The sequence below is a fragment of the Phodopus roborovskii genome, unplaced genomic scaffold, assembly GCF_943737965.1.
Source record: "Phodopus roborovskii unplaced genomic scaffold, PHOROB, whole genome shotgun sequence".
Taxonomy (NCBI): Eukaryota; Metazoa; Chordata; class Mammalia; order Rodentia; family Cricetidae; genus Phodopus; species Phodopus roborovskii.
Genome location: NW_026126443.1, coordinates 1,416,293 through 1,443,826, shown reverse-complemented (window position 1 = coordinate 1,443,826; position 27,534 = coordinate 1,416,293). Strand labels below are relative to the sequence as shown.

At 44.3% G+C, this 27,534-nt stretch overlaps 2 protein-coding genes across 3 annotated transcripts in view; one reads left to right on the top strand and one right to left on the bottom strand.

Moving 5' to 3' along the window:
- Nucleotides 1–27,534, top strand: part of LOC127224676 (bile acid-CoA:amino acid N-acyltransferase) — a 1,166,658-nt gene that overhangs the window by 781,393 nt on the left and 357,731 nt on the right. The gene's annotated exons all lie outside the window — the stretch shown is intronic.
- On the bottom strand, nt 117–26,551 carry Msantd3 (Myb/SANT DNA binding domain containing 3). 2 transcript variants are annotated; one of them, XM_051187790.1, is made up of 3 exons: nt 26,474–26,551; nt 8,447–8,897; nt 117–785 (listed from the first exon to the last, which is right to left on the bottom strand). In XM_051187790.1, the coding sequence occupies exons 2-3, from the start codon at nt 8,862–8,864 to the stop codon at nt 376–378; spliced, it is 828 nt and encodes a 275-aa protein (XP_051043747.1). In that variant the 5' UTR covers nt 8,865–8,897; nt 26,474–26,551; the 3' UTR covers nt 117–375. The 2 variants fall into 2 exon arrangements, with proteins under 2 accessions (XP_051043747.1, XP_051043745.1); XM_051187788.1 differs by lacking the exon at nt 26,474–26,551 and adding an exon at nt 26,172–26,309.

The following is a 27,534-nucleotide window of genomic DNA, read 5'->3' as shown; positions in this document are numbered from 1 at the left end:
CAGCTGGAAAAAAAAAAAACCCACTAAAAAGTAAAGTAGAAATCACCAGCCACGCTCCTTTATCATCACACTTGCATTTTGTTAAAATTAAAAAAACAAAAACACTCACACACACATGGTTCTTCTATGGATTCTAATTAAGGACATTACATTCGGAGTTTTAGCACAAATAGCAGTGGTTGTCAGAGACTGCAACAGCTTCTTACCCACTTGAGGGTACATGGGGTGCAGCTGTTTACCTGAATGTATTCTTAAATAAGTAACTACTACCACTCGAATTCTCCTAGTCAGAGGTCTGTTACAGGCTACCGACCGCCATGGTCACATCCCAAACTTGCCAACACAGATTAACTACAAGGGGGCCATCCCCAAGTCTTAGGGTGAATTGGGAAAGGGCCGGTTAAATGAGGAGACAGGCCATTCCTTGGTAAAAGTTTGCAGTTTTCTTTCCCAATACATCTTCTTTTTGTTGAGGACTTCCATCTTGACCCTGTGCTCCTCCTCTGCCATCTCACACTCCCGCTCTATCTGCTGAATTTTGGCCACATGCACCTCGTTCATTTGGATCAGCTGCAGCTGGAGGATGGACATTTGTTGGTGGTGTTCTTCCTCGTGCATCTTTTTTAAAGCGCCTTCCTGAGATGTTTTGCTCCTGTAGTTTTTGTTGGCTGTTACTCTGACGGCTGAACACGAAGGTTCTGGTTGTGAGGTCCCCTCACATACTGGAAAATGGACAAACTCTTTCTCATCGTCACACAGTTCTCTATTTGAAACAGGAAAGGATTCTGGAAACAATAACAGTAAAAACAGTAGAAAACAAGTTAAAAAAGATTTTATGAGCAGAAGAGTAATGTCAATCCAATTCCAAACAGCAGTGTCCCTCACAGCAGGATGACTCTAAACCAGTGTCTGCATTTGGCCCTCATGTCCAGGTCCTGACCTCACCTGACTTTGATAAAGTGTTTCACTTTGTCTCTAGGACATGGTCAGAGAACGTGCTTATCGAGAGATCCTGAGATGGAGATAAAAATTCCAAAGTGAAATGTGCCCAACTCTGAGAAGCATGAGGTCGCAACATGGGAGCAACAATGTGAGTCATCAGGCTAAATTCCCTGTCAGTCTGGTCACCTTTCACAGTTTCTCCATCAGCCATGAACCTTTTGTTCTAGCTCAAGAGTGCTGTGGGACTTCCTGTCCACTGGAGTCAGTCCTTGTATCTGCTCCTCCTTGGGGATGAGCCTATACTCTGGCCCATCTCCCTCCATGTCTCCTTAATCGCCTCTATATACATGCCTGTTAGCTCCAGCACTGTGAGGAGGAGGCAGTGTTCGGCTCCCAGGGACGTCTATTATCTCCTTACCCTGTCCCCAGTACTTGACAGACCTTGAAATCTCCCCTAAGTATTTTAATAACCACCTTCCTCTTAGATTGCTCCTCTCAAGTCTCCTTGGAGTACCTGTTCCCTTGAGGTCCCCAAATCTGGCTCTATTTCAATTTAACTTTACAATCTGGTCCCAACCTTGCATCTTCCTTGTTTTAGTCTTCAAAACATCCTGTGTGCACCTGGCTCCTACCCCAAACATTCATTCTCTGAAGTGATGCTTCTGTTCCAACTTTGTGTCTCACTATTCCCATAGCTCAGAGTTGGGCTTGGTAAATACTTATCCACAACCCACTCGCACCCCCTCCACACACACGCCAGTTTGCCTTTTTCAACCTCCTCTGTGATCCCTGTGGTTCTGAAACCCCAGACCTTTCCTGCCTAAGTATTCTCCTTAACAACACTCAGCACACACTGTTCTATTTTGGCACCAGGCCTTGCTCATTTCATTAACCTTGGATACTAATTACTTTCCTTGGTACCCAGTGGATGGCTAGTAACATTTACTGGCCTGAATACATAGGGCAATATGGTTAGTGTTAGAGAATGTCAAGAAGAAAACCACTAACTCCAATAGCTGTGGAGTCTTTCCATTTGCTTGCTTGTTTGTGACAGAGCCTCCATCCCCGGCTATATTCCAACTTACTGTGCAACTGAAGATGACCTATTTCATCCTCCTCCCTCTACTCCCCACCCCACTGTGATCCCACGGCTGGGATTACACGCATGCAAACCACCACATCTGCTTTTGTGTAAAGCTAGGAACTGAACCCAGGGCTTTCTCACTCATTCTACCTCCAACAGCCCATGGAGATTTCTAGTTGTGACTCCAAGACTTTTCCAAGAAACTCTGCATTCTCCATAAAGAGAATCTTCTCCTCAGAGAAGAACCCTTGCTCTTCTGGAGCACCCAGGTTGGAGTCCCAACACCCTGTCTGATTCAGGGGAATCTGATGCCCTCTTCTGGCCTTTGTGGGTACTGCATGCTTGTAGTACAAAGACATGCAGGCAAAATACTTATACACATAAAAATAAATCTTTAAAACTCCAAAAACAAACAAACAAAACAAAACAAAGAAAAAGAAAGGAGAAAAAAGCTCTGATCATTTCCCGCTCAAGTCCCCAGCTCTTCGGAGATAGAAACTCATCATTTCACTCTCATGTACAGCCCAGCCAGCCCAGAGACTGGGGTAGCAGCAAGCATTGAATAAACGCATGTGGACTAAACTGAGGACAGTGGTCACATCTCTCCCCACCTAACACAATGGAGGGACCAAAGCACAAGAGAAAGGAATGGGAAAGAGTAACACTGGGGACAGAGGCCCTCAGATGTGAAGATCAACCACGTTACCTTTCTAATATTAAATCTGTAAGTGGTTTTGTTTTTGAACACTGAAAAGAGACATTTTTTGACTTCTCTACCCTCACAGCTTGACTGCACGCCCATGAGTCTTTAACGTTCATCCATTCACACACAATGTAAAACTTTTTTCCAATTCTCAACTATTCCCCTTTACCTTAACAATTCCAGGCTTCAAGGACATGGTGGTGGCAGTGACTGCAGCTGCCATTTAGGTGTACCACAACAGATACTAGCACTGTACAGTCCCTCATTCAGTTTCTACAACCTTTTGAGGAGAGTGGGACTCCAGAAAACCAAATCTAGCACCTAAGGCCATCTGACTACATGGAAATCCATGGTTCTAATCCAGGCCTGCTTTACAATAAAATCATAGCAGTGCAATGTCTATGAGCAAAGAAACAATTCCTTTTAACCCATCCTTTTTGAGATGTGTGCTGACACACACATTCCAAAGAAAAACAAGCAGACCTCTTAAGAAGACTGGCAGAAGATAGGACTTAAAGGCAGACAGACTAGCAAAGCAACTTTCAAAGACTAGCACCAATACACAGAGGCTGAGAGATCCCTTAATTAGAAAAAGACTAGCCTGGGAATAGCAGCCTGCTGCAAACACATATCCTACCATCTCTCTCCCAGGTGAAACAATGCCACTCGAAATAGAAAACCCAATCCTATGCAAAAAGAGCAGGAAGGCTTTTCTGGGACTGAGAACACAGCCAAGAGGGTGTTCTATCACTTGGGTAATTTGAGTAAATTTAGCACCCACAGGAGAAGCCTACTACAGCAAAGAAAAGATGAAAAGAAAACAGTGCAGCACTATCTCCAGTTATTCTCATCAGAACGAAGGCAAGAGATGGCTGAGAAAATGAGTAAGATGTGGCAGATGTGTACGAAAGGAGTTTACATCTTAACCAAAATTAAAAGGCTTGGTCGTCTTCACACAGCAATGGAACTGGGTCTTAAACATGCTATTCCACGTGAGAAAAGCACGAAGAACTAGCTAATGCACAGGGTTCAATCTCTGTGCATTAATCAGCACATGTGAGAGGCTATTAAAGCATGGGAGAGCCATCAGGATGCAATATAAGAGAAGGAAACCAAAAGGCAGCACACACACAACCAACACTCAAGAGGAGCTTTGCACAGACCAATGATGCAAGCCTGCCATGACCAGAAATACCCTGCAGTCCCCTTTATCTGAGTTCACACCCTAAAAGAACAGAACTGGATTCAACAGTGACAGGGGGACTTGGAAGTAAATGGTCATTATAGCTTCATAATAGAGACACAGTGCATACAAAATTAAGTATAACTTCTAAATTATGTGGCTGCTACTAAAAATGCCCAGCTCTCTTAAATGTATTTAAGGGACTAGTGAGATGGCTCAATCGGTAAAGGTGCTTGCTGCCAGCCCTGAGGGGCCTGAGTTGGATCTCCAGGATCCACGTGGTAAAGAATAGAGCCCACTCCCCTAAGTTGTCCTCTGACATCACACACATCCTGTGTCATGCATACACGAAATTAAATAAATAATCTTAATGTACTTAAACTGTCATCCTATCCACTACACCAGCCTCTCCACACGTGGTCCTCAAAAAGGATGACTAAATTGTCACAGATCACAAAGTCTGCATCTGGAGACTGTGAAGGAGCCAGAACAGGACAGACACTGGTTTTCTTATAACTGCAACCCCAATTACATTCCTGAAATGGTCTGGCCGCTGTGTTCAAACACTGTTGAACACGGTAAGAAAGTCTCCAATGAAGCTGTGAACATTCCGGGGTTAGTGACACACTGATGCTATCTCCCATAAAAAACATAGCTAGAGGGAGGCCTCTAGTGGAATCTGCTAAACTCCATCCTGCTTTTAACATTTTATAATAAATTCCAGCACATCTCTGGGAACCTAGCATTGATCAGCAGAGTAGAATATAAACTTTACCAGTAATTCTAAATGCTTACACCCACAAGATAAAAGCTACACTGACTTTGTGATATACTTTAATCCAGTATATCTAAAAACTTATTTAAACGTGTAATTAACATAAAACTATTGATGAGACTCTTGTGGTATTGTGGTGTGAATGATTACAAAAATCTGTTTTGTCTACTCATATTTCAACTGCTTATTAGCTCCCTGCTGTATTAGACACCACAGTATTGCAAATACAAAAGCAACACACAGAGAACCATGTGTCAAAAACACATAAGATGTTCACATTTCTACCTTTCCCTCCACCAATTTCCAGAAATGATCGTTGATAATCCTTGCCTCCTCCCATACCCATCTTTCGTTTGTTTAATTTTATTGCCATTTGTGTGTGTGAGAGAGAAACAGAGCAAGGAGGGATGGAGGGAGTTGGGGGATGAGCATGTGCACACCTCCACTAGGCCAGAGGAAGACATCAGATGCCTTGCTCCATCACTCTGCCTTACTCTCTGGAGACAGGGTGTCTCCCTGGAGCTGGGTTGGTGACTCCGGGGATCCTCTTGTCCCCACCCACTACAGAACTGGGGTTATACAGCTGTCTTTTTATTTAGTGCTGGACTCTGAACAGCAAGCACTTAACCCACTGAGTCAGTTCTGCAGCCCTTCTCCCTGACTTCTTGAAAGTAAATAAACTGAAACATAAAATGAGTGAAAACCCCAAAGCCATTTTGAATTGCAAAAAAAGAGTCCCAGCGCCTCAACTATGAGTGCTTCCAAAGTGACTGGGTACCAAGGCTCACTGCTCTCAGCTCTGTAATGGGAAGCAAGATCTTTGGCTGTGTTTTAGTAAGTACCAGCAGAAAGGGAAGCTTCCAGTGCGACCTATGCACAAACACTAAGTTAATGTGCAGAGATGTCTCAGTAATAAGAGCACTCATCACTCTTGCAAAGCACTAGAGTTTGGTTCCCAGAACACACATCAGGTAGCTCACACCTGCTATAACTCCAGTTCCAGCGCATCTGACACCCACTATGGACTCCATGGGTATCCTGCATGCATGTGGTACATATGCATGCATACATACATACATACATACATACATACATACATACACTAAGGCACACACACATTTGTGTGTGTGTGTATGTGTGTAAAATCAAATGAATCTTCAAAAATGTCTCACAAATGAGTCCCCAGCAAATGCCACTACAGAAAGAGCATCAAGAATCCACATTTTGGCCAGGTATAGTGGTACATACACACTTTTAGTTCAAATATTTGGGAAGCAGAGGCAGTTAGCCCTATATTAGTTCAATGTCATCCTGGTTTATATAAAGAGTTCCAGATCAGATAGAGCTACATAGTGAGACTAAATCAGAAAGAAAGAAAAGAAGTAAGGGAGGGAGGGATAGAGGGAAGGAAGGAGGAAGGGGAAAACATTTTATTTCATTGTTTAAAATTTCTATTTTAGTAAATGAATTGCATATTTTTCCAAAGGAAAGACAAAAAAAGTCATGAGATGAAATCTCTAGATCCTACCTCATATTTTAAAAGTAGGGGTGGCCAGGGGTGGGGCTGGGCATGTCTTTTCCTCAAACACAATTCTACAAGGGCTGGTAAGATGGCTCATGGATAAAGCTACTTGTCACCAAGGCTGACACCTGAGTACAATCCCCAGGACCACATGATAGAAGGAGAACTAAAAAGGTAAAAAGGACAGCTACAAAATGGACACATAATAATCTAGAACACACATTTGTTAAATAGGTGGCATTCACATGAGTATCTTCCTCGGCACAGCACAGGGCCCAAGGGGAGTTGGCCACACTTAAAGCAGCATTGCTAACTCCCTTCCTCCATCCCAGAACCATGCCTTCGGCCAACAAGATAGAAAAGCGAGGGGAGCTACAAAGATCAACAAAAGAAGCACACCCTCACAGAAGCAGCATGGAGGGATAGGAGAGCTGGCAGGGCCCACATAAACTGCGTTTGCCAAGAGTCAGCTTGGCGTGGGAACTCCAAACCCAGACATAAGTCTCCTATATCAGGAAATGATGTATAAGACCCATGACAAATGACCACAGTGGTCACCCCGACTTTCTAGTCTGGATTTAACCTTAATCAACTGATTAGCAAGCAAAGTTTGTATCATAATTTAGCTTCCTAGGATGATCTGCCCATAGGGAAAAAAGTGTTAATCAAAAGCATGTATTTGGCTCACATGGTAATTACCTTTCTCACTCTACACAGCATTCTTGGTTTCAAACAGTTTCTTATGACTTTTAATTAACAGGAGCCAGGCCCTCAGAGCTCTGTCTTCTCTGGGGACACTGGATTCAGCTTTCTGTAAGCTAAGAACCAGATTTCCCAGGCAAGTGTTTGCTGCGCCCTTGAAGCACTTCCGTGCAGTCCCATAGCAACCCCACCAACCTTTCTCTGCTTCATGGTGTGCCTTCTGCAAACTGCAATGGACCTTTCTATAAAGGGGCTACTTCCTGTCTTAAAAGTGGTGGGAATTGTTGGAAATTTATCTATATATATTTCCGCTCTCTGCCTACCTGGAGACATGAGGCACCCCTTGATATCTGCCTTTTGAAGCTACAAGTAACCATACATCCTTGACTATAGACAGTCTCTTCCTTCCCTAAGTATTGTATGTGATGTTTTGCTCTTTGTAACAGGAGTATGATGAAATTTAACTCTTGTCCGTAGAATTTCCCTAAACCCTTAGAATGGCACAAATAAAAACTTTGGGTTACAATTATTACAGCTAGTAAACTATTGGTATGCACCTGAGTGGGTACTACAGGTATTTTGCTTTATTTAGTCTCTGTGCTTTTGATGCATTACTTTTTTAAGATTTATATTTCTAGCCAGGCATTGTGGCACATGTCTTTAAACCCAGCACTTAGGAGGCAGAGGCAGGTGGATCTCTGTGGGTTGGAGGCCAGCCTGGTCTACAGAGTGAGTTCCAGGACAGCCAAGACTGTTTCACAGAGAAACCCTGTCTCAAAAACAAACACAAATTTATATTGTACTTGGTACTGATCCCCAGAGGCTAGAGCTACAGGCAGTTGAACACTGCCCAATGTGGGTACCAGGAACTGAACCCTGGTCCTTTGCAAGAATAGCAAGTGCTCTGAACCACTGAGCCATTTCTCCATCCACTAACCTCTATTTTCGCTTTTAAATTGGAAATAGTGTACTCATTTAGTATGGCCTTTTGAGTGACTTACAGTAGTACCTAGCATGGTTGGTCCTCAAAAATAACTTTTTCCAAGACTGAGTGAACAAACAGAAATCTCCCTCCAGTTTCCTTTAATACACTGGACATAGTTTGAGCTATGCAACCCGAGTACCTTACTACTGAGCATGAAAAACACTTGCTCTTTATGGTTAAGCAACAATCACCTCTAAGAGAGGCTGCATAAAACATAGGACTTCCGTTTTGAATGCCCTGTGTAACAACCCAGTCTGATATCAACATTTCTTACAAGTTTCCTAAAAATGGAGCATTTTACAATTCAGTGTTAAGGGGCTGAAGAGATGGCTCAGTGGTTAAGAGCACTAGCTACTCTTTCAGAAGTCCGAGTTCAATTCCCAGTAACCACATGGTGGCTCACAACCACCTATAATGGGATCTGATGCCCTCTTCTGGCATAAAGGTATACATGCAAATAGAGCACTCACAAGTAAAACAATCTTAAAAACAACAAACTCCAAGGTTAAGCTGTTCAGCCAGTGTAGCCCGACAGCATGGGAAGGGATACCTTGGACAGCTGCATCCGGGTGGTACTCAGGCTCCTCCTCAGGCGGGCTCTGCAGGAAGTACAGCTGTTCTGGCAGCATGTTGCTGATCTTTTCCTTGCCCAGAACGTGGTTACTCAGCAGGGGGCTCCCGCTGCGTTTCACCTTCTCCCTCCTCTCATGGGCCATAATTTTTTTGGTCCGAGCCTTGATGTTCTCCCAGCACTTCTTCAGCTGTTTGAAATCCCGCAGCGACACGCTGGGCTGAGAGTTGTATTCATGGGCCAGTGCCTGCCAGGTGCGCTGCTTGAGGGCAATAGTTCGTGCATCGCTCTTCTTACATTCCAACACATACTTGTACTTTTCTACTAAAGCAAGCAAGATGCTCTTCTCCAGCTCTGAGAAGTATTTGGCCGGTTTAATAATTTCGTTGTTTTGCATTTTCCACTCTATTTCTTCTGGTCGTTAGCTAGCCTGCAAAGGGAAGTTTGAAACAAGAATTACCAATTCTATCAATGAAGAGCTCACCAATCACTAAGGCTTTGTCCCTAACTTTGTTCCCTTCTTTAAACGGGGCAAGACTCTTCTTGTTCATTAATGCTGAGCCACAGGAAAATATCCAGACCTTTACTGAGAATGGGATTTGGCATTCTCCAAGCCCATTTCCCAGGAGTCTTTGGACACCTACTTATCACTGTTATTTCCTAGTTTATCTCTGCCTAATGTAAGGATCTGATTAGTCTCCCAAAAGTCAGGCACTTTGGAAATAAACAGCTTACCCTCTTCTTTTTTCTTTTCCTTTTTTTGTTTGGGGAGGGGGACAGAAGAAGGTAGAGGAAGACGGCCACTGTCTAATCAAACAGATCAAGTCATATAAAAGCATTACTAAGAATTCAGACTCATAAAGAAATTGCTCCTAGATAGCTGATGTCTTTAATTATTTTTTAAGGTTTACTTATGTGTGTTTTTTGCCTGTACATATGTCTATGTACCACTCACATGCCTGGAGCTCAGGGAGGTCAGAAGAGGGCACTTGATCTCCCCGAACTGGAATTAGAAACAATTAAGAGCTGCCACATGGGTGCTGGGAATCAAACCCAGATTCTTTGCAAGAACAAGTGATCTTAACCATTGAGCCATCTCTTCAGCCCTGATATCTGATGTTTTTAGTTTTGTATCCTTGACCTAGGTGATGCACCTTGGGCAACCTCAGGTCCTTCTTCAAAATGAGAGGAGGAAGCCCAGCATGATAGCTTATACCTGTAACCTAATACCACTCCAGCAGCTGAGGCCAGGGTCTGCTGTGAGCTAGAGTGCATAGTGAGTTCCAGACCAGTCTAGGCTACAGTGTGAGATCATGTCTCAAAAATAAAATTAAAAAAAAAAAAAATTAGAGGTGAAGTCTATGGCATATCAGGTTTGAGAGTCACTATTTTACATTTATTTATTTATTTGCTTATTTTTATTGGTTTTTTGAGAGAGGATTTCTCTGTGTAACCCTGGACGATCTGGAATTCCCTATGTAGACCAAACTGCCCTTGAAGTCAAAGACTGTCTGTCCCTGCCTCCCATGCACCACCATTGACTGGGCAACTGGGAGCCACTTTTAACTGTGAGTGGACAGAGCCGGCCAGGGGTGGTGCACTCCTTTAATCCCAGCATTCAGTAGGCAGAGGCAGGAGGATGTTAGTGAGTTCAAGGCCAGCCTGGTCTACAAAGCGAGTTCCAGGACAGCCAGGACTGTTATACAGAGAAACCCTGTCTCAAAACAACAAAACAAAAGAGTGATTGCAGTGGGATATTCACTTTGTCTCCTTCTGTGGGCACTGACCACACCCATTGGGGGTGGAGCCAGGGGCGGAAGTGACCTGTGGAAGGAGGTCTGAGGATGAGCCAGGAACACTCTCTGGCTGGCAGGATGCGGAGAAGAGAGCATCTGGTGGAACTTGCTGGTGTTCATCTGTCTAGGTTGTAAGTAATTTTTTCCTGAATAAACATCTATTCGGCTTATTTGTTTATCCTGATCCCTATTTAACCGCAATATCTGGTGCCAGAAGTGGGATCAGGATTTTCATGGAACCTGGGTTTCACCCAGGTGGCAGACGCCACTCCCTTTCCCCCACCATTCCGAACGGGCAGGGTCCCGTGCCTAACCAGGTGGACTCACCACAGCTTTGGGACATCTGCCTTTGCCCTACAACTCCTTTGCCTCCACAGCGACCCTGAGAAGGCACTCACTGCTTCTCATTTTTTTCCCATTTCTCCACTTTGCATTCGTGCAGAGGCATGGTGCCTGCCCTGCTTGTGCGTTTCCTGCAGTTAGCCCTGCGGTCCCAGCAATTCGACAAGGCTCCTTTTACTCATTTATCTAACAAAATTTAGCTTGCCATAGTTTGTTAAGAGCTATTCTACAGGGACCGGGATCAGAAGGATCGTCTGCTGCCAGACGCTATTTGGCAGTACACTCCCAGACACTGGTGGTACACTTTTGGGCAGAACCAGGATCAGACGGATCCTCTGCTGCTGGATGCTATTTGGTGGTACACCTCCAGGCGTAACTATCACAAGCTGAGATCTACAACTAAAAGCATCAAAGTTCCAGGACAGCAGAATTACACCTAAGGTAATTGTAACATCCTTTGCAATTTAAGCTGATATAATATCTGAGATCAATTGTTCCATACCTATGGCAGATAATTTTATAATGCAGGACTTTAGGAATTCTTTTACTTCATATATAGAAGGAATTTTAGCAGAAGAAAATTATGACTGGACCAATATGTACATTTATTTTGTAATAGCAATGGGTTTCATCATTAACATGATATTCTTAAAGAAATGGTTTGAGATTATATCAAACAATAAGGAACTTGTACAAACTATAGGAGACTAAGTAACAAGGATTCAAAACATAGAATGCTTAGAAAAAAAGTTTCAGAATATTGAAGATGGCATTGGAGAGCTGACAGGTAGAATACAAAGCATGGAACATAAAAATGACCAAGTAAAAAACAAAATTTGTTCCATGTCTGATGCCTCAATAACCAGAACAGAAACAATGCAATGCATTAATTGTACTTTAAAAATAAATGCTTCATAAACAGGAAGGAGGAACCAAGACACCCAAACACAGATTACATAATGCTTTATTAACATTAAACTTTCTTAATTCTGATGAAAAAGGAAAAATAGCTGCAGAAAGACACTGGACAATAGAAAAAATTTTTGAACTAAATCAGCTGGTGTACTTCAAGGATGTATTGACCTCAGAATGGAAACCAGGATATGTGTTACGTTGGGGTAGGGGTTTTGCATTTGTATCTACAGGACAAGAAAAACTATGGATACCATCTAAGTTAATCAAGATCCAAGCTGAACAAGAGAAACATATTAATGAAGAGAAATGACAAGTCATCCAACAAATTAGGTCCCATGAGATGTGTGGAGACCTCTCAAAGGAAGGGGAAGTGTTCTGTTCTTGTTCTTACAGGAAAACAGAGAAAACCTATCTTCAAACAGCCAAAAGACACTGAACATGTAGGTACCTACAGAAGAGAAGACAGCTTTCCAGAAACAATCACTTAATGAAGAGGAATTTCTATACAGAAATCTATTTCTCTTTACTATCTAGTATTCCTGTAGTCCCAATTCATGTAAACAAATGCTGGCTTTGGAGTTGGATTTGGCTTTCCTTCTCTAAATTCAAGCAGCATGTTGTTAAGATTAAATTAACAGTTTTTGCCTTAAATCAAGATGCCAATTGGTGTAAAGCAGAAGAAAACAAAATCTGGGGATTCATTCGCTTATACGCAATTTTCTCTCTGAAATCCTAATTTTAATTTTAAGCATTTTAATGCTTATTGTTGCCTTTCCCTAATGCATACCTTAAAACTTGAAAATTTTACTTTAATATTGATGTTTAAGTTTTCCACAAGGAATAATAACAATTCCTAACAGCAATCTTTGAACTCTTCGGAAAGAAGATGGGGCCCCACTTCGTCATTTCCACTTGACTCAACCTGATGCATCTGGACTACAAACATCATCCTAAAACCGGATTGAGACTGTTTTGCTCGAGACATCTCATGACTAGCTAGCTGTAATGGTGCACTTTCTTATTACACCCTGGCCAGCGTTTCAAATAGAGCTACAGTCAAGCATTTTCTGCCACACAGTGACTAGCTACATATGTCACAGCCAGTTCTGTTGAGAAATTTGGTTGCTAAAAATTTTCTTCCTACAGGAGCCCATGGAGCAATCATCATCCCATTTCAGCAGAAAGTAACCTTAAGATAACGAGGCCCTCTTTCCCTACCCTTGGAATTTGTGGATCATATTCATCTTCTTTTGGTTGGTTTTAGTTACTTAGGGTCAGGTATGGAAGGTGATGCTTAGATTCGGGTTTATCTTTTAGACAGGAATAGGGTATGGTTGGGAAATATATGGTTTAGATGGGATATAGGTAGATTAGCCTATTTTCTTGTGAATTATTGAGTAAGAGTGAGATAATAGTATTTTACAGCTTACATTGTTATTCTTATTTGTGGTAAGCTATGTAAATTGTTTATATTCCCTTCCCGGAAGAATGGTATGTTATATTTTGTCATACTGTGTGAAATCTTTCCATTTATGATGTTTTATGCACATTATTCTTACCATAGTCTATGTAGGTATACTTTTGCTTGTGTTCCAGACATTTTATATATTGATACAATTTGGGATATTTATCATGCTGCCCTTTATAGTTCTACCTCTTGTCTAGACATTTCTATTCTACCTCTATTTTAGGGATTTATATGTATGCACATGTACATAGTTATATTGTTTAGGTATTTGTCCCTGCTTTACTCAGGGAAGTTTCAATCATTTTTTTAGCTAAGTTCCTGAGTATTACAGATTATCTTCACTCATGTTTCTTTTACCTATGAGATTAGTCAGACATGGATGCTTAATCTTCAATCACTTCATAGACATGGCAGAACATGGCATTAAAATGTTTTAATATTAGTACTCCATTGACATGAGACACTGTTGCTCCTGACAGCACCATGCACTTTCCTGAAAATATGTTGGACACTGTTGTTGCTCCTGCTGGAGTTCATTCTCGCCTCAGCTAATGGCCTCTTGGGCAAAGAACTGCCCCCACCTTGACCACTGATTTGGACATGCAGTCCTATGTGCTTGCAGGAGACAAATATAGAAGACTGCTGAACCTTGCCAAGTCAGGGTAAGACAGCCTTTCTACCTTCCTGCTGTTGTTGTCGTCTGTCAAGTTCTCTTGGCCTTAGCCAAAACTGGGTGTACCAACATTGCTGTGAGACCTAGGGTGACTGTGCAGGTGACTTGCTGTTTCTGTCCCCGCTGCACCTTTTGGAAGTTGCCCATCCGCACTTCCTGTCTACTCTAGTATCGTTATTTTCCTTCTCAGGTCTTGATGAGGTTGAAGATTAAACAATCACAACTATTATTCTCTCTTCCTAGTTAGATATATTAGGTACTAGACTTACGTTTTCCAGCTTAGGACAACTCTATTGTAAACTCTGTTATGCCTTCACCCTAGGACTAGATATGTAGGTCGTTTTGTTCTCGATTTTCCTTTTCTTAGAGCACACGTGTTATTCACTGTTTTGTATATAGTTTTGTATCAAGCCTAAATCTTTTCTTTAGACTAAAAGGGGAATTGTAGTGGGATATTCACTTTGTCTCCTTCTGTGGCACTGACCACGCCCATTTGGGGTGGAGCCATGGGTGGAAGTGACCTGTGGAAGGAGGTCTGAGGAGGAGCCGGGGAACGCTCTCTGGCTGGTGGGACACAGAGAAGAGAGCATCTGGTGGAACTTGCTGGTGTTCATCTGTCTAGGCTGTAAGTTATTTCTCCCTGAATAAACACCTATTCGGCCTATTTGTTTATCCTGATCCTTATTTAACCGCAATAAGTGATTATACAATCTTGGGCAAATGATTTCTGTAATTTCAGAATTGAGTCTGTATACTCAGAGGCAAAGTTCAGTGCTCCTCTCCACAACTGAGAAAACCAAGTGCCAAAAACTGAAGTGAATTGCCCAGGGCACACAGTGACATAGCAGGTGAGTCTGGGATTTTTGCCCCAAAAGCCTGGTGTTCTTGGTGTCTTTCATGGCCACTCCTTGGACTTTGGGCAGCTTCAAACTATTCAACCAGGACTCCAAAAGTCACCCTATCCTCCTCTGCAGTACTGAGAATTTCATGAATGCCTCACTGCTCTGATGCACACGAAACCTAAGTTTCCCACACCTGCTCACAAGGCGTTCCTATGAGAGGATTCCCTCACGTAAGTGATGGCAGACACAGCTGAGCCACACCAGCTTCTGGGATCCAGTGAGCACTGGAATAGAGAGCCACTGCTGGAAAGGACCAACACAGCCCTGGGCCCTTTTATGTTCTCTAAGCCTCTGATCTTCCAGCATAATGGACAAGCATCAAAATATTGATGATGCAGTCCATTTAAAACTGCCCACTTCTTATCAAGAACTGGGAACCAACTGCAAAGGAGTGGGCTGACAGCTAGAAGTGAGGTCATCAGAACACCAAGAGTGGTAGAGACAGCAAGTTTGAAATTTTCCATAATAAAAATATAGGAGGTAAGGCTGTGGGTTTTTGTTTTTGTATTTTTTTTTTTTTTTGATACCAGATCTCATGTAACCTAAGACTAAAAAAACATTTAACCTGTGACTTTAAAAAATACACACACACACACACACACACACACACACACACACACACACACACCACATTATGAGTGCTGGAGAGATGGCCATGCAGTTAAGAGAGCTTGATGATCTTCCAAAGGACCAGAGTTCAGTTATCAAGCAGTTCACAACCAACTGTCACCTGAGCTCTCAGTGATCTCTTCTGGCCTACCCAGGTGCATGCGCGCGCGCGCGCACACACACACACACACACACACACACACACACACACACACACACACTTTTTAAAACCATCCTATAAAAATCAAACTTTAAGCCACCTCCTAGCACCCATGACACCTGCTGAGGCCTATCCTGTGGTTGTAGCAGACTGAGGCTGGACGATACCAGACCAGCAAAAAGCTGGACAATTAGATGAGGGCCTTCACAATGCTCTACACCTCATCCCAAATCAGGCTTAGAAAGAATACTATTAGGGGAAGGTTAGACCCTCCCCAACCAGACTTCTCTCTTCGCTGTCACACTGGGCACATACAGTACCAGAGTTAGACCTTAAGCAAAGCTAAATGAGGAGCCATTTTTTATTCAAAGATATGCCCTGGCTCCCTTAAACTTTCACGCTATGCTCTGATTTTATTACTCAAGGAGTCCCACAGTGGCGCCCAATCAGAGATCCTTTTCCCCACTGCAGGTCAAAATCAATTCTTTACCTTCATCCGTGTCTATTCAATATAATCCAATGTTCCCCCAAATTCAAGTTTGGGAATACAGGTCCTGCACAGCTGTCCTCTTCCATATCATCTCTATTTATAATACACCCAGGACCAACTTTCTGTGGCTTTTACTATAGAGTCTGTGGGTGCAGAGGGTGTTTTTCAAAAGTGTTTAGCTCCCAGAACCAATTCTGACTTCTCCAGTGCCTCTGCCTCAGGAGACATGATGTGTCTACTCCCCCATGTCCTCCATCCCTTTCAGAATGGCTGCTCTTAGGACTCAGATTTCTTTCTTTGTATCTATTGCATATACGGTATTCTGTCTGCATGTATGCCTGCAGGTCAGAAGAGGGCACCAAACCTCATTACAGATGGCTGTGAGCCACCATGTGGTTGCTGGGAATTGAACTCAGGACCTCTGTAAGTCAGTATTCTTAACTGCTGAGCCATCTCTCCAGCCCAAATAAGATTCATAATTCACAACTGAAAAGGGTTTCACTCCCTATTTTTTTCTGTTAGATATAAAGCTATTTTATATGTAGGCTATATTTGTATATACTTACTTTCTAAATAAATATTTCTCTTACCTTGACTACCTCTTCAAAGCTGTTGCCTCAAAAGATGAAAGTCTTTATACAACTGTGTAGCTGACTCATAGCCCACTCAGGGCACACCAGTGTATCTGTCTGTCTACTTCCTCTGCTCTTGTTGATAACATTGTATCTCGACCCAACCTGGAGGTGTAAACTGTCCTTTCCATGCTTAATGTTTTATGCTCCCAAGCCTCAAGCAAACAAAGCATGCTCTGAGGCTCAGTCTCGGTGACACTTGGTTGAACTGAAAGTGTCTGACATTTAAAAAGTCTTCCTTGTCATATGTGCAGTACCACCAGCTGCCATCAGATGGCGATGCAAAGAGATGGGGTGGGGGTGGGGGTGTCTAAATTTCACAAAGAGGTCTGCCTTCAGGGTGGCCAATTGAGCCCCAATAAGAACAGATAAGTTTTACTGAGTTATTATTGTGGGTTAGACTGTACACCAAATACTTTAGGTGAGGTATATCATTTCACCTTCCCCTAAATCGCTCTTGAGACCAACATCCATTACACTTCAATTTTTCTGTTAAAGAAAAATCTAAGTACCAGAAGAAATTATACAACTGCTCTCAAAAGCAAATACCCAGAATTACCAACACCTGGGGACCATTAACAGCCTATTAACTAAACTGTTATTTAATCACTAGCTAAGTACAACCAGAGTTACTAATTTACTTTGCTTAATTTCGTAGAACACCAGGCCTCTCTGGGCCATGTGGTGATATGCAACAGAAAGCTAAAAAGGGATTCTGGTGTAAGCCCTAGCTTTTGTACCCCCAAAGTTTCCTTGTGGATTCCCAACAGTCTTGTAAGGTAGGCTGCTTAACTCTACAAACTAATTAATACTTCTATTTCCAGTATAAGAAAGCTGAGGCCCAGGAACCTGCCATGATCACGCAGAGAGTGGGTAGCAGAACCAAGAGACATAGCCAGCATGTCTGCAAGGCTCACGCTCCTCTACTTGGCCTAGCTCTCTCATTTCAGCTCTAGTGATGGTTTTTACTTCCTGTTACATTGAAATCAATTACCCAGCGATCGAGTGATCTGCTTGCAAAGGTTCAATGGCAGGGCAGCTTGGGGGACCTGTGTCTGTTCTGCCCATCTCCATTTGTTGCTTGTGCCCTCTTTCCTCCCCGCCCCTTTGCCTCCATTACCTCCTTGCTCTCTCTTAAACTGAGGGCCCACACCTTCTCCCACAAAAGCATCCCTCATGCCGTCTAATCAGAGCTTGAAAATAATTTCCCCAGCCCATCTGATAAAAACTGTCTAGAAGTAACCACAGAGACAATGTAAAGCTTTAAAGTGGTCCACACCCCAGGTATAGGCTGGCATCCCACAGGAGCACCTGCCTGACAGTTCTTGTCAAACAAACAACTTGCCAAGTAAGAGATCTCTCCAGCAAAGCTTATCACTGGAAATACCAAGGCCAAAAAGCATGACCTAGCTTAACACTAACCCACAATGTCCATAATAGCTTACAGATGGCAACATGGCAAGCCTTTCCTGTTGTGTGAGCTTTTGCTAGAATTGGACTGCCTTCCCTGCCCCCTACTCTGCTCAGTAACAATCCCTCCTTATGGATGCTGTTCTGCTAGCATATAACCTGCTAGAATATTACCATGGTTGTATCTAACAACAGCCCAGTGACCCCCACAAGTGGGCCCTAGCAGACAGTGAATGCATATGCACATTTTATATAGGTATAAAGCTATCAGCCACACAAAGAATATCATATAAGACAAAGCTGTGTTAAGGTATACTAAACACTACATTAAAGTAAAAATGGTCAATAAAACAGCAAAATCTAAATGCAATGAAAGTCCACCTGAGGCTTGGCAGAGATCTGAAAACAGGTCTAAATAAAAGAACGCAATCATTCCAATACTGTAAAAGAACAAAGAGGAAGTGATTAGCACAATTCCCAAAACACTAACATTGATTAAACCACCAGAAGTTGATGACCAGGTACTAGTTCATTTACTATTCACTTTCAAAGGAAAAGCCAGCTGTTTGTGAGCTGAATGACAGTATGTTAAGCAACTTCTAATACCACATCATTGATCTCTAGCGGCTGTGCTTGGGATTAGACATTTAAAGAAGTGATTAAGACTAAATGAGACCCTAAGTATGAGCCTTTGGTCCAACAGGAAGAAACATCAGAGACCTTGTACACTCTGCTCCCGCTATGGAGGGGTTGAGCATACTATGAAGTGGCAATCACTGACACAACACAAGACAAGAGCTTTACAATGAAACCTTTCTTGCCAACACCTTGATCTAGGACTTCTCAGCTGCTGAAACTACAAGGGAAAAAACCGTCTGTGTTCAAGACACTCAATCTGAGGCATTTTGTCGCACAAGTGAGGAAGACTGACACACCAGTTTGTGATTTTTTAAGTCCACCAAGGCTGAAAATAAGTCTTAAGTCTTGAGCAAAGCCTAGAGAAATGGCAAAGATTTTATTTCTATTGCCTTTTGCAGGAAAATAAATCACACTTTGAAGCTAATCCTGGTAACTGAGGAGCTACGATGGGAACCTCAGATCAGACAGGGGTCAGGACAGTAATAACCCAAGTGAGACTGGGGGTACAGAGAACCTGTGCTTGTATCCTGACCAGCATTCGAGCTGTGCACCTCTGGGCAGGTCAGTGCATCACCTGTGAGATGGATTAGTAAGCCTGAACTCATGCAAAGTCCAGCAGTGTAAGAAGCAAAATTAGAGCACCAATGTGCTGTGGTGCTTTCTCTGTTTGTCCCATTTCAAACTGTTTCCAAAGCAGCAGCATCTGTATGTATACCCAAAGGTATATTTACCAGCCTTTTAGTTCATATACATAAAATTTAACCAATATAGAATGCACTCCTGCCAGGCAGTGGTAGCACAAGCCTTTAATCCCAGCACTCATGAGGCAAAGGCAGGCAGCTCTCTGTGAGTTGAGACCAGCCTGGTCTACAAGAGCTAGTTCCAGGATAGGCTCCAAAGCAATACAGAGAAACCTTGTCTCAAAATAAACTGGAAAAAAAAAAAGAATGCACTCTATAGAAGGCTAAACATTGCTCTAAAATATATGAGGGACACAAAGATAAGTGGAATCCCACATCATAGGAAGAGCACTGACATTCACAAGCTGATGCCTGAAAGGGGTGGTTTGGGAACAGACACCATAACAAAAGACCACATGCCCTGGATATTCGGGGGAGGGAAGAATGGGTCTGCCCTCCTGTGAACAAGAGACCATGAGTTAGACTTGTAAGGGCCAAAGAAGATAATTCAGATTATTTAAAAAGGGAAGGAGGTGGGGTAGGAAAGGCTCTGCATCCAGAGTGGGACAATGTTCACAGGGAGAAAAAAAAAGTGGTAAAGGACATCATGTCAAGGATGTGTCGGTGAACACACAAGGGTAAGGGAGGATGAGAATGCAGAAGCACTGAGATACATGTGCCCCCCAGAACCACAGTCCCGAGTTGGCATCAAAGAGAACGGCACTCCCTAAGGTGGAGAGATTGCAGCCCCAAAAAGTGTAAAACAGCACAGAGATTGGCGGCAAGGCAGTATGAAACACAGCAGTAGAGATGTGCCCAGGACATTATTCCAGGACAGTGCTGTTCCTAAGAACAGCCTACTAGAAACAAATTCGCATCAGAACAAAACAGCATCACAACCTGAGAGACTTAAAGGACTGGTGTATTATATATGGACATAGTGGGTGGGCTGAGGACCTGCTACACACCTCCCAAGGAGGCTTGACAACAGGTTATAGTCTGCCCTAAAAAGTGAAGGCTATTTACTACGTTCTGTTACTATTCTGTATCCTGATTCCACATCTTGAAAACAATCATTCTTTGAAATAACCTCAATCCTAGCATATTAAAACTTTAAAAAGGAGAGAGAGAGAGAGAGAGAGAGAGAGAGAGAGAGAGAGAGAGAGAGAGAGAGAGAGACCTCACTCAACCTCTTCCTTCACAAATGAGAAACTAAGTTTTGACACAAATAAGGGCCTCTTGGGGACCTGGTAACAGGGAGAGGACAGCCTTCTGCTGAAAGTTCATGGTTTATTTCCAAGCTCTCTCCCCACATCTTCCCATTAAGGTGCCCTTTTCTGTGAGGTATTTTCAAGCCATCCCCCACCATCCCATCTGCTGTGGTTTGGATCACAAGGCCCCGTGTGTTAGAGGCTGGCGCACAGCTTGACATTCTCGGGAAGAACTGGAACCATCAGAGACGGACCTGGTGAGGTGACATCAGGACAGGGACTGAGCACCTGAAGGAGAGAGAACTCACTCCAGTCCCTTCCTCAACTTCTCTTTGCTCCCTAAGGTAACCAATGCCACCATGTCACAGTGCCCTGCCATAGGCCCCAATCAACAGGGCCAACTGAATAAATGAGGACCTCAAAAAGATCGAGCCTAGCAGATGATCCGCACAGACCTTTAATGCCAGCACTTGAGGCAGAGCAGAGGATCTATATGAGTTAAAGTTAGCTTCATCTAAACAGTGAGTCCCAGGCCAGCCAAAGTTACACAGATCCTGCAAACAAAAAGTATGAGCCTAAATAACCTTTACCACCCAATTCCCAAATGCAGTGCCAGGGACTAAAACAGCTTTAAGCATCCTGGGAAAGTGTCCACTACTCAGCTACACCCCCAACCCAGGCCTTTTCTTTTTATAAACTGATTAGCTCAGAGTTTAGGCTCAGTGACAGAGAACTGACTGACATGTCACCTGAAAACTTAAGGGCACTCTGTCACTTATTTTGTGCCTTGCAACAAGCCCTCTTTCCTCCCTGCTGGGTCTTCATCTCTACATTACAACTAAAGCAGGCTTTCACTATGTCCCTTCCTTCCAGGGCTGGCAGTCCCTGTGAGCAGTCATTTTCCTGCAACCTAATTTCTACAGCCCATCACCAACCACCAAGGGCATTTTCTGATTACTCATGAAGCTAGTGGGAGTTTGGACCACTGAAATAAAATCCTATATAAAACAATGAAATGATCCTGGCACTTCAAATCCTTTTTTTTTTTTTTTTTTTTTTTTAACACCATATACAGGCTTGACTTTGTAAGTGAAGCAATTGCAGGTAGAGCAGCTAAGGCCAGTGATCAGTTCCCCAGTGTCTTGAAGGCTGTCCACCATGCAGCAGGCACCTGACAAATATTTGCTGAAGGCATGCTAACACACACCCGCTGGCCATGTGTATGTTTGTACCAATTACAGCTACATGTTCTACTATCCAAAATACCTCTTTTGATAAGGGACTAATAGGGAAATTATACTTTCCTGGTTTCTTGAAAATACCATGAAGATCCTAAAGGAAGCTGAATGGCAGTTTTTCAGAACCTTGTCATAACTGTGGCTGTCATTTTATAGTCACATGCTCAGAGCTTGGACCTACTTGCCCAGGACAGCCACACAACACCATGTCCTCCCCTTCACCTCCCCTCTTTTTAGAGGGCTTTGCATCAGCACCAACCTTCTTCTTCTAATATGTTATCCCCCTCCCCCACTCTCTCCAAGTAGCCATATAACTTGGAAGTGTTTATTTTTGCCATCTGTATTTGAGTGTGACTGAGACTGGAAGCAGCCTGTGTTTAAGTCAAGCCCCCACTCCTCACCCTCCTCTTCTGTGTCCTCCCACTTACACAAACCCCTCTTTTAGCTAGATGAATGTTCTTAAAAGTCCTGACCCTTCCTTCATCTCCTCCACAGCTCCAACCTAAACCAGCCCCTGCCCAGGAGCCCCTGAAATGCCTTTAGCTTCACTATTAAATCCTCCCCTGCAGGAAGCGCTTCTAACATGCAGAGGGTGCCTCTCTGGGGGTGTTTCATGCCATCCTGCTCTTGTGTTAGCCAGGACTCTCTCCTCTACTCCCATCCACTTCAGAAGACTGGGTCTCAGATCTGCTCTAGCCTAGAGCTATCAAGTATTCAGCTCTTACCACAGCACCTGTTCTAACAATTTCCCCACACTGCTATCTATCCATCTGCTCTGTCAAGGGGGAGCTATACTTCCTGTGTACCTTTCACACAGTAGATGTTCAGTACTTGTTCAGACATACTGCTATCTCTCTACCAACCTCCTCCATCACTATTCCATATGGGTACCTCAGGAATTACCAATTCTCCAGAGAGCTAGAGCCATACTAATTATCACCCTACCATCCACAAGTCTCATGGTGTCTGGTGATTACAGCCATACCCATGGGGCTTCCCATGTCAAAAACCTCAATGTATTCTCCAACATGAACAAACCATTAACAAAACTCATTGTAATTTATTTCAATGTCTACTTCTGTCCCCCCACCCCCACCCCATTATCACTACTACTCATCTCTTCTCTCAGACCTCAATCTGCAACTGGCCTCCCAAATGCCCATTGCACCCCACACACACACACAACCACTGGAGAGGTTGATCTAAAACACAGTCCTTCTTGTACCCTGTGGCATTTCCCCCCCACTTCCTAAGTGATAAAACACGCCACACTCCACACAAGGCACTCGGGACTTTTCTAGACCCTGCCTGAGTCTCAGCACCTCCTCCATCTGCCCCACCATGTATCTTTCAACGTAATCAGAGCAAACTCACCTTCATGCCCTTAACTTTGCTTTGCTCTCTTCTTGCAGCTCAGTCATTTATATCAGACTTCCTCTGCCTATGATTTTTGCTTCAAGGTCCATTCAGTACTCATTTCTATTCTAATAGACATGGACCCCATGTAATTGTTCCAAGCCTAAACTAATGTCCAAACGCCTGCTTATTAACAACTTTCCTTCCAAAATGAGTTTAAACAGAAGATACATTGTATCGGTTAAATGAACTCTGCTCCCTACATTTGATGTAAGCTATCTTCGGGAGCCGGGAGGCCCTGCACTGGTTCCTCCAAGGCTGCCTCTCCTGGGGAAGGCAGACTCCTTACCTCTGTAAGGAGGAAAACAGTAAGCAACCATGGGTATTAAGGACATTTCGTCCTTGAGAACATAATAGGAGATAAACTATTTGCAACCAACTTAACTGAGCATGCGCATTTATCCAAAGAACCCTCATCCATGGAGAGGATGGAGAGGGCTCTCTTGCTTAGGATTCTCTCAGTTGGGAACTTCAGCTGATTGTCTCAGCTAACTCAGTTTCTGCTGGAGAGTTGTAAACTCCCAATTTGATTATGTTCTTGACCTGCTGCTGTTTGTTCTTTTACCTGAGAAGACAATCCAACTCTGCCTGGGATGCCTGATTGGAAACTCCATCTGACTGTCTCAGTGGGGCTTCTCCAATAGATTTCTGCCACCAATCTGTAAACTCTAGATTTGATCTAGTCTTGTGGTTGTCATTTCTGCTGGATGTTGTGGTCACCTGGTTTGATGTTTTGCCACCCAGCAATGTCTTTTCTCTACCTGTTACTCACTACTTATTTTTTACTTTTACTACCTATCTATTAAGTAACTCACTCTTTCAACACTGGAAGCATGACTATTGTAGAACATTCTATGGACTCTACCAAACAAATAGCTTACATGCTATATGTACAATGCAAGTGCATGTTTAAGAAATAGAATGTCACAGCTGAGACTTTAGCACAAACAAGATAAAAGTAAGTGGTCACGGAACATTCAGAATGTCCACCACAGGGCCCAAACTCATCTCATTGAAGCACATTGGCCCCGAGTCTCCAGCAAATGAGGTGATCCACTCTTCTACAAGCCCACTGTCAATCATAAATGCCAACCACTAGCACACACCGTATTTTTTGTAATTTGCCTTTTGTGTCCATCTCCCTCTTTAGAATGGGGAACTCCTAAGAAAATATATAATTTCTGACTCATCTCTCCATCTCAACATGTAGCATATGACTCAGCAAAGGACTGGCACAGAAAAAAAGATTTGAATGAATTTCCTAATGGCCAGGAAATATAGTGAAATGCTGTTGAGTTTCCTGACAACTCTCTCTCTCTCTCTCTCTCTCTCTCTCTCTCTCTCACACACACACACACACACACACACACACACACCACAATCACAAAGGTGAGAGACAGCAGAGAAATGGATGAGCCCCCAAGTTTTCTCTCTCTCCCAAATCACTTGCTTGTTGCACTATGCATAATTTTTGTTGCCCTTACTATCACTGTGTACTCCCAAATCCTCTTCTGAGCCCTAGTTTTAAACAAAACACCTTTATTCAAGAAATCTGTCTCTCTTACTCATGGGAAAGGTGACACTTGGTAAGAAACGAGGAGAGTGCAGTGTGCCTCCCTGCTGGCAGAGAGCTGGCCTGCCATGTTTCCAACAGTGTACTGAAGTAGGCAGTCCTACTCCTCACTGCTCTTCCTCCTACTGCAGACCCAGGCGCCTTTCCTGTCTCCCTCGGTATTTTTTTTTTTTTTTTTCCCCTTTCAGTTCTCCCCATTCCAAACTGAAACTCAAAAGTTTCTTCAACACCACTATGTCACTTAAGCAGGTGAAGTCTCAACTCCCCTTCTTCACATCGGTTAGGCTTGGTATTTCAAGCATCTTATCAACCTTGAGGGCTGTCCAGTATCTTCATCTCCCAAAACACTACCAGGAGCCACTGCATCCTAAGTGGCGGCTCAGTGCTTTGCCAGGTCTCACGCTGTGCCTGCATTTCATCTGAACACTGCGCCCAGCTTCGGGAGTAAGGAGATACAACTTCAGATATTTCTTCGGAACTCCTCCCACTCCCTTCTCAGGATAGACCTGTCTCAAGATGCAACTGTGGGGAGAGGAAACGGATGACCCCATCTTCCTCCGGGTTTTAAAATTCTTTTTCTCCAGTCCATATGTCTCATTCTGGCCTCACACTCAAATAGTTGCCCTCAATCCTAACTCAGGAACTATTTTATTAACATTCAACACACCCCGTGGTGGTCTTTACTGACATGATAAATCCCACACACAACTCAGACCCTGTTAACCCAGCTCCAGTTAAATGTGTGAAAAAAGATGTGTCCTCAACCTAGAGCCATTCTCCTAAGTACCGCAAAACATTCGTACTGTTAAATGTTATCACAGCGATGCAACATCCATTCTCTATCATCAGAACAGGGAGACTAAATTCTTGTTTCTTACTCCAATATAAAAAAATTCTTCCTGCAATTTACAGAGCGATTATTTAATAATTCACGGCGACTGTTTAGGACCTGGGGCCTGGGACATAAAGTACTTAAATTTAGCTATCAGAAGATACACATTGTCTCTCATAATAATACCTGGGGGTGGCTATTACATCACGCCCTACTCCCCCATTATAGAAACATCAACCCAGCAGCCTCGGAGTAAAGGAGCTTCCCCAAGGTCAGTCGGGCAGGGATGTGATGCACTGTTTCCTCCTAAGATCCTCTGAAGGAGGGACCCAGCCCATTATATCTCAGGACCGGCCGGGAGGCAGGGGGTCTCAATGGAGACAAGTACAGAAAAGCGGCGAGCGCAGTTCCCTGCACACAGTGGGGATGTGAGGACCGCGGCACCGCGGGGTCCGCTGGATTTTTGGCCCCAGCGCCTCCGGGGCCCGGGCTCGGAGTCCCCCTCCCGGGAGCTCCGGCGCGTCTGCGAGGCCCGCGCGCCGGCGCTTTGTACGCGGCAGGCCGGCCGGGTTCCCGGGGCACCGCGGCGCGCGCAGGCGGCCGTCGGCCTGCAGGGAGGAGGGCGCGGCGGCTCGGCCCGAGAGCCCGCCAGAGCCCCGCGCTCCCGCCCCGCCCGCTTCCCCGGCCGGCCGCGGCCCTCCCGGCCTCAGCCTCCTACCTGCAGCGGCGGCGCGGCGGCCGCGGGTCCCGGGGAGGGGCGCGGAGGCACGAGCGCGGCGGCCTGGGTTGCTCTGGCGGGCTGGGCGGCCGGCAGGGCCGCGGGCTCCAGGCGCCGGGCGGCCGCGCGCCCCCGGCCGGCCAGGCCCCGCCGCGCGCGCCGCGGCCACAAAGCCCCGCTTTGCCGCCGCCCCCTCGCGGGCCGCCGCCGCCTCCTGCCGCTCGGTGGGCGCCGCGGAGGGCGGGAGCGCAGCCCCGCGCAGTCCCCACCTCCCGGAGTCGCGGTCCCACTGCGCTCCCCACCTTGGCCCGGGAGCTGCGGAAGGGGAACGTCTCCGCCAACAACAAAAGAATGCATTTTCCTACAGTGGGGATGTGGCAGTCACCCGCACGAGTTAGCGCGAGCCTCCTGACTGACGTGTGCCCTCTTCTTCCGAGACTCCACGATGCTAAGAATGGCACCCCCTCCTACTCTGAGTTCATCCGCCAACTTTTGTGGTTTTGTGTTTTGGTTTTTGGTTTTTTGGTTTTTGTTTTTTTAAATCGGCCGGAATTGTCTCCTAAGAAGGTGTGCGCTCTCCCTCCCCCAAGGACCCCGGCTGTGCCCACAGACCTCAGGACCCGCCCAGTGTGCCGACCCAATGGGACCCAAGACACGCGGCTTAAACAACTGTGCTGCAAAGGGGCCCTTCTTCTTCTTCGGACAAGGCCTTTACCCCTCCCCCAAGGAGGAAGACTGTTTCTTTTGCCCTGCATCGGTAAAGAAGATTCCAAACTCAGAGAAGGGCAAAGGAGGGTGGTTAAACTTTTACTTTTTACGAGAGATGAAACTCAGCATAAAAATAACCATTTAAAAATTAACAATTCAGTGGCATTTATTACACTTAAAACAGTCAGCAACGACCACCTCACCTCCTAATTCTGACCGGTTCCATCAAAAGGAAGCCCCCATACAAATTAAGTAGTGACTCCATTCCCTGAAAACAGCTAATCCGTTTTCTTTCTCTATAAATGTACCTTTTCTGTATATTTCATATATATGGAGTTGTGTGCCTTTGGGGCTCTCTGTGTGTGTGTGTGTGTGTGTGTGTGTGTGTGTGTGTGTGTGTGTGTGTGCTACATGCCTCGAACTCACTCTGTAGACCCAGCAGTTTTTGAACCAACAAATGTCCGGCCTAAGCCTCTCTAGTAGCTGATATCACAGACCTGCTCCACCAGGCCTGGTTTTGTCTGCCTAGGTCAAAGAATCCAGACAAGGTTATTCCAAGTTGTAGCATGCATCACAGAATACATTGATTTTTATGGCTACATAAGATGGCATTGTATGCATATACTACAGTTTGCTTTTCTGTTATTACATCTGT

What these genes read in the sequence shown, in the direction of transcription:
- Msantd3 (XM_051187790.1), bottom strand. Translation starts at nt 8,864, where the DNA reads ATGCAAAACAACGAAATTATTAAACCGGCCAAATACTTCTCAGAGCTG. An exon ending in CCCGGATGCAGCTGTCCAAG is followed by an intron (nt 786 to 8,446) that starts GTATCCCTTCCC and finishes TATTGTTTCCAG; the next exon opens with AATCCTTTCCTGTTTCAAAT.